Source organism: Passer domesticus, chromosome 1 (genome assembly GCF_036417665.1).
Source record: "Passer domesticus isolate bPasDom1 chromosome 1, bPasDom1.hap1, whole genome shotgun sequence".
Classification (NCBI taxonomy): Eukaryota; Metazoa; Chordata; class Aves; order Passeriformes; family Passeridae; genus Passer; species Passer domesticus.
This window is the reverse complement of record NC_087474.1, coordinates 148,613,282-148,625,365: the sequence shown is the minus strand read 5'-3', so window position 1 is coordinate 148,625,365 and position 12,084 is coordinate 148,613,282. Positions and strand designations below refer to the sequence as shown.

General features: G+C 42.3%; 1 protein-coding gene across 1 annotated transcript in view; it reads right to left on the bottom strand.

Moving 5' to 3' along the window:
- Positions 1-12,084, bottom strand: part of DEPTOR (DEP domain containing MTOR interacting protein) — a 75,769-nt gene that overhangs the window by 25,230 nt on the left and 38,455 nt on the right. The window contains exons 5-6 of the mRNA XM_064395664.1: positions 1,684-1,869; positions 809-943 (exon numbers count right to left, since the gene is read on the bottom strand). Coding sequence (XP_064251734.1) covers positions 809-943; positions 1,684-1,869 — 321 coding nt within the window. The remainder of the gene's footprint in view (positions 1-808; positions 944-1,683; positions 1,870-12,084) is intronic.

Here is a 12,084-nt window from a genome sequence, read left to right as displayed (position 1 = left end):
TTACCCCATTATACAGTACTCCCCACACCACTGGCAGGGACTTGGTGAATTTGAAATAATGAGGAACTCGAACGGCAGCAGGGGCCCTGTTTGATATTCAGGGCTATTTCTGAGGGAAACAGAGAGGCTGAAACAATATCTATCTTGGTCTGTTTTCCCCTTCCCAGATGTACAGTAAGAAACAATTTTAAGTGAACTGTGGAAGAATGGGTGTGTTTAACCTTCCGGCATGGGATAGGAAATCCTTTCAAAAGGAAAATAAGTTTCAATACTACTTCCACCTTCTGAAACAGACCAGTGTAAGACTTAAAACAAATTAAAATGTTCAAATGGTCTCTGACAGGCTGAAACAATGCTGCCTCCGTTTTTTTTAGAGCCTGCTGTTTTCTGAGGGGTGTTATTCCATTGCAGCTCAAGCAGTCACTGGATAGTTAAACTCTCCTCTGACTTGCACCAAAGGAATGTCTCTAGGAGGAGATTTGAATTGGTTCAGAGCCTGGCAGTGGAAAGGCAAATCTAGGCCTCTGACTGCACGTAGTCCTAAGAGATAAACTGCAGCTCAAACCACAATTATGGACTTGATGCAGAGATTGCTGGAGGCAGACATCTGGCTTGTGTTCAACAGGACTTCAGGCTAGAAGATGATAATAGTTCCCTCTGGCCTACAAAACTGGTGACACTGTGAATTTTTAATGTATTCTTGGAAACAGAGGCTTAGGCGTGACAATAGGCATTTTTCACGTCGCCTTCTCCCACAGAGATGTCTGCACCCTGGCTGCTGTGCGTCACAAGCCATGCTGGTGCTCACCAGATTTGGGGTTGCAGAGCACGGGGGGACTGCTGCTGAGAGTGGGGCTACTGCTGAAGTACCCACTGCTGCCACAGCTGCTCATGCTGCTCCTCCGCACTGCCGACACGATCTTTATCTCCTTGGTGGGACTCACTGCAAGCAGAGAGAAAACACAGAGAAAGGGAGATGGTATGGTTATTAGGCCATTTCCCTGTTTCCTTAAATAAAATAAAATAAAATAAAATAAAATAAAATAAAATAAAATAAAATAAAATAAAATAAAATAAAATAAAATAAAATAAAATAAAATAAAATAAAATAAAATAAAAACAAAACAAAAAAAAACAGCAACAAGCCATGCTTTCACTAACAACACTGGGAATGGGTTAGTGTGTCCTACATTGTTAGAAGAGTCACTGCATGAGAGTAATGCTGCAATTAACAGTATGGCTGAACTGTTCCCATTGCAGTGTCTTCTAAGAGGCACTCCAATATAGGGAACTATATTTTTCCAGTTTTCCTCTCCTTCTTTCAGTTCTTACTAAATATTACTGTTCACAAATGCTGCAGGGCCCCTTCCCCTCACTTTTAATCTTCTTGAAAACTCCCCACAGAATGTATGACAAATTACTTGGAGTTTGGGGGACTTTAACCAGTTCAGTTTGAACATGGACCCCAAATTTTGATCAGCATCTGAAATGCTGTTGATAAGATACACCCCAAGGGAGCTGCAGGTTTGGTAAAATGAATGAATGGACAATCCCTATGAACAGGGACATATAATACTCAGCCCTGCATTTTTTTTTTTCTAACACTGAAACACTTTGTCCATAACCAATTTTTTAATACTCCATGGAGTCACTCTACAGGCAGCAGTATAATTAATGAGTCACCTGAGAGAAAACTGGTGTGCTTCCTGTTGTCATGGTTCTGCTTGCGCAGGCAAAACGGGCTGTCATGGCTTTCTGGCATCAAGCGAGACTTCTCAGTCAGGAGCTCCATTAATCGCCGCCGCCGGCGGAAATTCATTCTGCACTGGTAGAGCAAGTTGCTGTCCATAAAATGGTGCTTGTTGGACACTAGGAAAAGAGATGGATACAAAATCTATGCCTGGTAGGCATAGAAAGAAATCCAAGCCTACCCATGTGCAACTTGTGCACTACAGACCTTGCTGTAAGGATGCTCAGAGCATCTCCTCTTCCCCTGTGAAGCCTCAGAAAGAGGAGGAAGGTGGCCAGCTTCACACAGGTGGCTTCAATATACACCCTTTATAGCAGAAATAGCAAACCAGGAATTGTAGTGGCAAATGCTGAGAAGAATCTTTTACATTATTTTGATTAATGATATGCACTTGTTAGTGCCCAGTGGAAATAGAAGTACTTTACCTCTCTGTGACAGGTTGCACAATGGTCCATCTCCATGCACGATTCCTCTGTAAGCCTTGCTGCTGCTGGCCCCACGGACCAGACTTAGCTCCTTACAACAAGTTTTGTGTAAATTTATCAGTAAATTTATTTACGTCAAGTTTTGTGTAAATTCATCAGTCTAGGGCAGCCCCTGGAGCTCTGTCCAACTACCTCATCCAGAGCTACAGGGCAGCAAAGAATCAAGACCTGTGTATTTCCTCTGTCTTGTTCACCACAGACACTGTGTCCCAGACATTTCCTGCAGGCCACTTCCCTGCTTCGCACGGATACACAAGGTTTGGGAACAGGCACCTGGCCAAAAATCATTTCTTACATAATGAGGAAAAATCTTAATTGCAACCTGTATTGACACTGAGAGCAAACCCTAGGCTGCTCGTGTCAGAGCAGGAGCACCAAGCCTACCCCCAGAGTGCAGCATCACTGTAATATCTACATTCTTCACTGCCACCAAAGCTGTGATGAAAAATGCAGTAGTTGGATGGAGCACTGTGCCAGGTCCTGAAAGTGCTTTGACTCCTGCAGGTCTTGATTGCAGGAAATCTCTCTGGAGTACTCTGAATGTAAAATAGCTGCAGTAGGTGTTTGGCAGCATTTTTTGCCATTTTTACCCAGCTTCTGTGATCACATTCTGCAGAAATAATTTCCCACAGTTGACCTTTTCAATGAAGAATCCAAATTCTGGATTTTTCTAGTTTAGAAATTGCATATCTTGCAATTCTGAATTGTAAGAATTGGTAGGCTATAGATATTTATGTGTAAAGTGTAAAGAACAACACAGGTATGCACTGAGATCTATCAAGTCTATGGTTACATGTCTCAGTCACTTGGACTCCTACTGCAGACACAAAATTTTTGCCTTGCTCTTTGCTCTGCCCAGTACATGGGGTCCAAAAACCAGTAGAGTCCAAGGAGCCTGGAGCCCTGCTGTCTGCTTTCTTTTCATTTTCATCCCTAACACAGTCTTCCTTGCTCTCATCCCTTCTGAACACTCCCTGTGTCTCAGGTTACTCTTCACGGAACTACAGAACATGACTACACCACACATGACAACCTTGCAAAACAGGCTGTATTTACACATAAACTGCCAGTAAGTCATTTGATGTTTGTGAGCTGAAGAAATAACCTCAAAGAAGAAAGAGTCCAGTCCAGTCACCTCCAGGGAGGTCAAGTCACCCAGACACTAAGGAAGATGCCAGACCTAGATATGATCCTCAGGGCACCATCTTCTAAGAGGATGCAGAAACTGCCTTATGAAGTCAGACCATCTTGCAAAGAAGCACGCCCCTTGCCCGCCTGGATCACTGTCAGAGAGACCACTGCTTGTACAAGTGGACTTCTACCTTTGGGACACAAGAAATAATCAGCACACAAGAACTTTCTGAAGTGCACGTGCTGGTGCCCAAGCTGCCACAGAGGCCATCTGCCCCAGCCACATGGCATAGGCTGTAAAGCATCCCTTAGATTGCCTGGCTCTGTCAAAGACCTCTGGAAGAGCCAGTGCCACTTGGCTTTTGTCTGCTTCCTTTTGATGCTGAATCTGTTGAGTCCTCAGGGATGCAATATGGCTTTGTTAAGTCAAATTCAGCATCACAAGTATCTCGTTACTGTGTTCTGACACATTAATTACTGCAGGCACACACTGCTGCTGTGCTTCCCATTTTGGATACATATCATATGCAATACTATTAAACAGCACCTACTAACAATCACTATTTTTGAAGAACGGAAGTAGAGGAGGAGAGATTTGGCAATCTGCCTACATCCCCCAAAGGATTTGCTATCAGAGGCAGAGTTAGTGCGTAGGTGCTTGCAGCTACCAGTTTCATTTTAAGATCACTGACATAATAAGTAAAAGTAGCAATATCTATCAATATCTTACCACATTATTAGAATAACTTAATTTAAAAACAAAAAAAAATTTTGAGGCCATCTCAAACTCAGTCTTAAAAAGGCAAGCTCTACTTATTCGGCACTATTGCAATTCATAATCTTAATCGAAAGAGGATTCCACAAATGCTTCCTTGGAAATAGAGCTGCTGTGGCCAACCATCCGCAATGCAAGAAATATCAGAAGGATTTCTGAGTCAAGTTAAATATTATGATGCCACCATTTTTAATGAAAATTATTCTGTTGTTTGTGTCATTAACTGAAGTGCTCTGACAGTACTCAGAAATTATGATAATCAGACATAAACACACACTCATGCTGCAGACATTGTAAGCACTCTGAAAGTCAAGAATTACTGACCATGAAACTAGATAATATAAACATTTTTATGCCATGATACTGAACACATTTCAGAATAACAATACTTGTTTTGAATTAAATATAGTAATATTTATGCACTTAAACTAGCAAGGCTTAGGTTTTCCACTGAAGTCATTAATCTCTGCTGTAATTATTTCAGTCCATAGAAGGGTAAATTTTTACACAATAGATGAGTGCAAGTGGAAAAGCTAAGTCCAATAACTGTGTGTTGGAGAATATTTGTATATGATTTACACAACAAAGGATTTGCAGCCAAAATGCTTAGGACATCTACCACCAGTAAAAAATTTGGCATGCTCCTTGACTTTCATATTTTAACCTCCTCATTTCTAAGGACAGTTCATATAACACGTGCTTGTAACATCATGTAACTTTTTACATATTTAAAAATAAATGAAACATTTAAATAGGAGCAATATAGCTCAGACTGTCTCCTTGTGCATACATCATCAAATAAAGTCTCTTACCAAAATTACTACTGTGCCTCTTTTTTTTTTTTTTTTAATCATCTGAGTTATTTATGATTTGTGATTAAATGTCCAGGCTGTGACTCTGCCTAAGGATGAATGTATCTGAAAATGTGTGGAAAAAGGAATTTGCGCACCACGGATCAGAAGGAAGAAGTTGAGGAGGGGGAAGCAGATGTATGACTGCCTCTGACAGCACTTCCCAGGTGCATGGCTGGCTTTAAGCAAGAGCCAGAAGTGACACATGCCCCTGTCCTTGGTAAATCACAGCTCTGGGAATGCTGGATGCAGAGCACACACAGAAGGGTGGGTTTGTTACACTGGCAGCTGCTGGTGAGAGGTACAGGTGCAGTCACGGGTGCTCTGCCCAGCCACTTAGCAGCCCACACTTTGCTGCGAGCAGCAGAGAAAAGTGGGAGTGAAAAGCTTTTCCAAACCAATGGCAGAATGCTGAGAGGGTTGCACAGACTTGCCCAGGAGCAGTTTCTTTAAGCGTAATTTAGAGGTTGTTACCTCTGGGTGTTGACTCAGAGGCAGTAGCAGATAAGCTTGTGGCAGCTGACAAGGCTCTTGCTCCAGGTACCTCTCTTGAAAGTTGCTATTCTAGAAAGGGATTAACATTACTGCTTCTGATTTAGTTCACTGCCCTTCATAGTGCAGCACAGAAGAGCAAACTGGCACCCATTTCACTTTGTCTTTAACAGCCAAGCCATGGCTGATGAGTGTCAGGACCTGCATTTGTACATTATGAGGGTGATGCAAAGAGCAAGGTGGGGTGGCTTCATGTTTCCTGCTCCAATTTAATTCAGGGCTGTTCAGGTGGCAACATGTTCATGTTACAATGTGCACCTTATGCAACAGAAAGAAATGCACCAAAGAGAGTAAAGTAAAAATATGGCAACTGGAAACCTCCAAAACCATCAAAGTATACAAGAACATTTACTGTCCTGGAAGGAAAGGCACCAACACTAACACATACTCACCAATGTCAAACTTTGGAGGTAGAGTCATAACCCACTAGTCTAATCTCACACACACACACGGCCACAAAATTTCTCCCAGAAACAGAATTTAACAATTATCTTTTAATCTTACAAAAAATTTAGTTTACTCATACTTTAAAGCACTTATTGACCACTTTACTCTTCCTTTTACAAGCTATTCAAGCCTTCAGTCACTTGCCCTAACAGAAAATAAAGATTCAACTCAAAGATGATTTTGCTTAACTTTATCTACTAATCCCTGGATTTTGTCACACCTTCATTAGAAAGTTACACACGATCTGGTCAAAAATCTTTGCAAAGAAATTTGTGAAGAGATGAAGCCAATCTCAAATGCATCTTTTATCAACTGAATAAATACTACCCCCTAAATTCTGACCTTTTTTAGCCCTCCTGGAGTCCTCTTCAGAACTTCTCTATCTTTCCTAAAAAGTCCACTTACCAGAACTGCATGCCCACAATTACAGCCTCACTCCCCTTTTCTTACTGGGTGTTGTTCTTTTTGTACATCCCAGACCCACCATTATTGCTGAACTGTACTGCACAAATAGCATAAAATGGGAATAATTTGTGCCCTGCACATCCTCCTTTCCCTGCACAGCACAGCTCCACAGCAAGGAGTGGAGCCTGTATTCTCATTTCCTAGATGCATTGCTTTGTATTTATACCATTAGCTCTCAAAAAACCCACATTTCTTTTGGGGTAATAACCATTTAATTGAGTTCAATTATTTGTTTACTGTCTCATCTATCCCTAGAGTTTGCAAATTTCATTGGCAAGGGTTTTAGCTGTTCATTCACCATGTATGTTACTGTTAAGATGAGAAAAATCAGAACATTTATTTTGGATTTTCTCTGTTTGGGAGCACTTAATGTTTCAGCTTTGGTGCTTCTTGTTCCTGGCTGCTTCACAGTTTCTGTTCAGATACATAAAATATAAATAGCAACATCCATGCAAATCTTCTTTCAGCTTCTGATTCTGACATAAAATCCCAGGATCTGCATGGAACTCACAACCTTTTCTTTTCCACTTTTTCAAGGAGGCTGATGCACAGCAGAGATAGAAATATTAGCTTTACACTGATTACATGGGACCAAGGAAGCTTTAGAAAGCACAAAAGCCTATTTTAATAAATGGTATGACTCATGCCTGAGAAATCAGGCCATTTTCATAACTGGCTTTTCCCCCAAATCCCTCCCACCACTTCAATTCCCCATGATTTTTAGCGCTGATAATCTGTGTGCATCTCCACCGTGGTGATTAATGCTTTCTCCCAGCTGAAAGCTGCAGTCCCCAGTAGGACACATCCAGTGAGGGACTCCAGCTGCTCTGCACGTCCCCACAAACAACACTGTCACCAGGCGAGCTCCTGGCTGGAGCCAGGGAACGGCTGCTCCATGTTGAGGGAGCAGTGGGAAGGAGATCAAAGTTACAAGGAGCCAGATGAGCAGCTTTTCTCAAGAGAGCAGAGGACACATTTAAGTGTGTGCTTGTTTGTGTGAGAGTGTGCCTGTGCTAGGGTTAAGAGGAAGAGGCTATAAACATGAGCAGAGTGTAAGGATTTTTCAGTGTGGATATGTCATATCTTTCTCCACTTAAACACAAAAGCAGCACTGATTTCTTTCCAGCAATGCACAACATATTTCCAAGTCTTTGCACAAGGCAGCAACCCCAGTCTACTCAAAGTACACTTTATCTTTTTAATGAGGTAGTTCCTCTATTAAAATGATGTGAAATGCAGTTTGAAGTTGCAGATCATTCTAGACTTTCACTATTACTGGTTTCAATAATCTGTGCCTTCATACAGCCAGTCACAGATGACCATATCAGTTTTGACCTCGAGAGTGGCAGGATATTACCCCAAAAGAGCAACATCATGCCAAGAACAAATGCAGGATGATGAGACATACCCTGACAGGCTGCGGGGGCCAGCAGGGGCTCGGGGTTATCTGAAGGAGAGCACAGCTGCAGCTGCTTCCACCTGCACCCAAAGTGTGCCCAGGGAAGGGTCTGGCCCTCACTCCATGTCATTTTGTTTTCTCCCTCCCCTCTCCAAAGCAGAACCAGTGTTTAAAAGGGAAGGAAACAAATCACCACATAAAATACAAGTTCCTTAAAAAAATGTCTCTCTCTATGGATAGCACAGAGCTTGCTGAGCCAGCCTCCTCTGTGCCTCAGGCCTTTGGCCAGCATAATTTTGGTACCTTGCCAGAGAAACAGTGGAAGTGTGTGTCCACTTTGGCTTTCACAAAGCAGTGGTGAGTCCGTGGGCTTGGCAAAGAGTGAGGCTGCTGAGAGCTGCAGAGTGGCTGCGCAGTGTTCAGCCAGGCCCCAGCCCACAGTGCCACCGCAGCCCACAGTTCGGCCAGACCCCAGCACACAGTGCCACCCCTGCCCACAGTTCAGCCAGACCCCAGCACACAGTGCCACCCCTGCCCACAGTTCAGCCAGACCCCAGCACACAGTGCCACCCCAGCCCTCAGTTCAGGCAGCCCACCATGCCCACCTCTGCCACAGCACCCAGCCACTCCCGCGCTGCCCCTCTCCCACTGCCCTGCACCGACACACGTGGGGCTGGAGGAGAGTAACTGGCACTTTATTCAGCATTGGACAATGCTTTTCCCACTCCTCTCAAAGCCTTCCTGTTTTTCTGCAAATCTGGCACTGCAAATGCATTTTAATCATGGCACCTATTCAGATTAGTTTCCTTTTACACATTGATGAATTCCACCTGCTTGGATCTCCCACAAATCCTGGGAGAGAGACTACAGATGTTCAGTGAGCACAGGGCCCTGGATCTTGGGTCTTGGATTCCCTGCACTGCATAAACACAACACTTGCATTTCCACCTTTTATGAATGTTTATATGCTACACAGACCATAGATAAGCCCACCTGTGCATGTTTTTAACCATCACATTAAAGTCTTGGCAGTGCAGCTGTACTAAATTGTATTTTTTTCTTATTTGGATTACAAGGAATTCACTTTGAACAGACAATGGAGCTAAGCTTGAACTGCTCTTGTTTCCACTGATCCCCTTGTATAAAACTACAAGGCAGATTCTGGCACTGCAATACAAAATCTGGAGAGCTGTTCCAGCTCATCCTAAGGGTGAAGTCAGTAAGCATGTCCAGAAATAAATAGGTCCTGGAACTGTAAGTAGGTCCAGAAAAAAAAGCTGTGTTATAACTGCAGCTCTCTGAGCTATAACTAGGGAGGGTTTTCAATTAACTGTAGTATATTCATGTAGTCCAAAAAAAGTCTAGGCAACTTTTATACTGTCTTTAAAGAATCAGGATTACAGTAAACTGCCAAAAAGTTCCTTGGGAACTGAAATTTAGAGTATCCTGTTCTTATTAAGGTGGTATGTTCTGATCAGTGCATTAACATGTTATTTCTGTTGCCTTAAGTATGCAGATACATGTTTCTAAATACATTTTGTCTTTCCAGCCAGTTGACATCTATTTGCAGTATATTTTCAAATACACATTACCTACTCTAGCATGAAAAGCCAGTGTTGAATCACACACATTTCAGCAGTCTTTTTGGTTTGTATATGAGGATTTATCATCTTTAATTTAGTAAGTTTACAGAACATAGCCAACTGCTTTTCTTTGCTTCCAAATAAAGTATGGAAAGTACAGTCTGTGGCAAGGGAAGCAGAAGATGAAAAGGCCCATCTGGGTATCTTTTTTTCTTTTGTTGCAGCTGTTAAAAACTGAAACCCATTCTCTGTCAGAAAAATAAAATACAATAGTTAATATGAAAAGAATTTTTCATATGTTATTTACATAAAGCACGTGGCTCTTTCAAAAACCAAATCCATTCTTGCTGTAGATAAAGAAAACTGCAAGAAGAGCACAATGAGAAGCTGACATACTAAGGAGCTGGGGGTTTATACAATTACATTAAAAAAGTTCTTATTCTTTGACTTGTTAGAGGGGCAAAGTCATGAAAAATATGCAAAGTGGTTTCCAGATTTAGCATAAGCAGCTAAATTACTGTGGATGAGGTTACTGTCCCTACACATGGGAACTGCTACACAAATAAGTAAGTGCTTCTCCCTGGCATCAGCATGGGGGCAACAGGACTTAAAAACACAAAGTTGTGTTCCAGGACATCATAGACTAATTGAAGGCTTGTGTTTTACTGAGATAAATCAAGGCATCATCCGTAAAAATGTAATGTTTTATAATTTTTAGCATAATGAAAGCTTGGATATATCCAAGGGCTGATGTGATTCAGGTTTTAGATCAATTAGAAAATTTGTTTTAAAAATATATGTGATGATTTTGGAGAATAAAGCCTATGATAAATTAAGTCAAGGATTTATGGTATGGTTCAATGATACTTGTAAACTTCTATCTGCAGTTGATATTTCCAAGAAAGGGGTTCCAAAGAGAAATCTTGAATTAAGGAAGAGTATATTTCACATACATGGCAAGTTTTCACTTTGCAAGTGAATCATAATCAACTAATCATAAGCAGTTGGACATCTAAATATAGAAGCACATACTTCATTATTCACAGCAATTTTAGAAGAGAAGGAAAGCTTTTCAACAAAAGCAAGAGAAATAATACTTTGTTAGATATTTAATCCACTTCCACAATTATAACAAACTTTCAGTTGCACCATGTGTCTTGATACTTAAAATTAAATGCACTGATCATCTTCAGAAAGGAAACTCTGCTGTATAAAGGTACAGAGTCCTTGCAAAGAATAGGGACAATTAAATATAGATGTAAGACTTTGCTGGAAAGACAGGGATATAGCACATGTCAACATTTACTGTTCTCACTAAGTCACTACAAAGTGTTGGTTTTCATCTCAGAAAGTAATTTGCAGAGTGGAGTTTGCAGATAAAAGATTAACTCTTGGAAGGAAATAAGCACCTGCTTCTGTGCTAAGCCAGCAGAACACATCTACCTTGAACACAACAGGTCTGATCTACTGCAATTATCTCAATAAAACTTTTTTAAATTGAAAGGTATTTTAAAGGAGGGTGGAGGCCAAAGATACTGATATCATGTCTAAGACATCTTACCATCTAAAAATCCTAGCACTGACAAAATCATATAATCATTTAGGTTGAAAAAGACCTCTAAGATATGAAGCTCAACCATTAACCTGACACTGCCAAGTTCACCACTAACCCATGTCCTTAAGTGTCACATCTACACATCTTTAAATTCCTGTAGGGATGGTGACTCCATCCCTTCCCTGGGCAGTTCCAATTCAAGACAACTCTTTCAGAGAAGAAATTTTTCCTAACACCCAACCTAAACTTGCCCTGGTGCAACCTGAGGTCTTTTCTTCTTGCCCTGTCACTGTTATCTGGGAGAAGAGACTGACCCCCACCAGGCTGCAGCCTCCTCTCAGGGAGTTGTAGAGAGTGACAAGGTCTCCCCTGGGCCTCCTTTTCCCCAGGCTAAACACCCCCAGCTCCCTCAGCTGCTCCTCACCTGAGCTGTGCTCCAGACCCTTCCCCAGCTCTGTTGCCCTTCCCTGGACACACTCCAGCCCCTCAGTGTCCTTCTTGTAGTGAGGGGCCCAGAACTGGACACAGCTCTCGAGGTGTGGCCTCACCAGTGCTGAGTACAGGGGACAATCCCTGCCCTGGTCCTGCTGGCCACACTGCATCTGATCCAGGCCAGGATGCCATTGGCCTTCTTGGCCCTCTGGTCTCATCTTCTTTTCCAATGGGCACCTTTCCAGCCACTCATCTCCAAGCCTGGAGTGTTGGATGGGGTTCCTTGCCTGGGGTTCTTGTGACCCAAGTGCAGAATCCAGCACTTGGCCTTGTTGAACCTCACACCACTGGCTTTAGGCCATCTCTCCAGACTGCCCAGATCCCTCTGTAGAGCTCTCCTACCTTCCAGAAGATCAATACTCCCAACCAACTTGTTGTCATGCACAAAGTCACCTTTACTTCCCCTGATCCCTTGATAAAGGCTTCTTAATAAAGATAATTAAGAGGGCTGGCCCCAATAATGAGTCCTGGCCCCAATACCGAGCCCTGGGGAATACTCCAGGCCTGGCCATCCAGCCAATGTTTTGCCCTCTGAAGACTGCACCCATCCACACCATGGGAATCCAGTTTCTGCTGAATGTCACAGGAAACAGTATCAA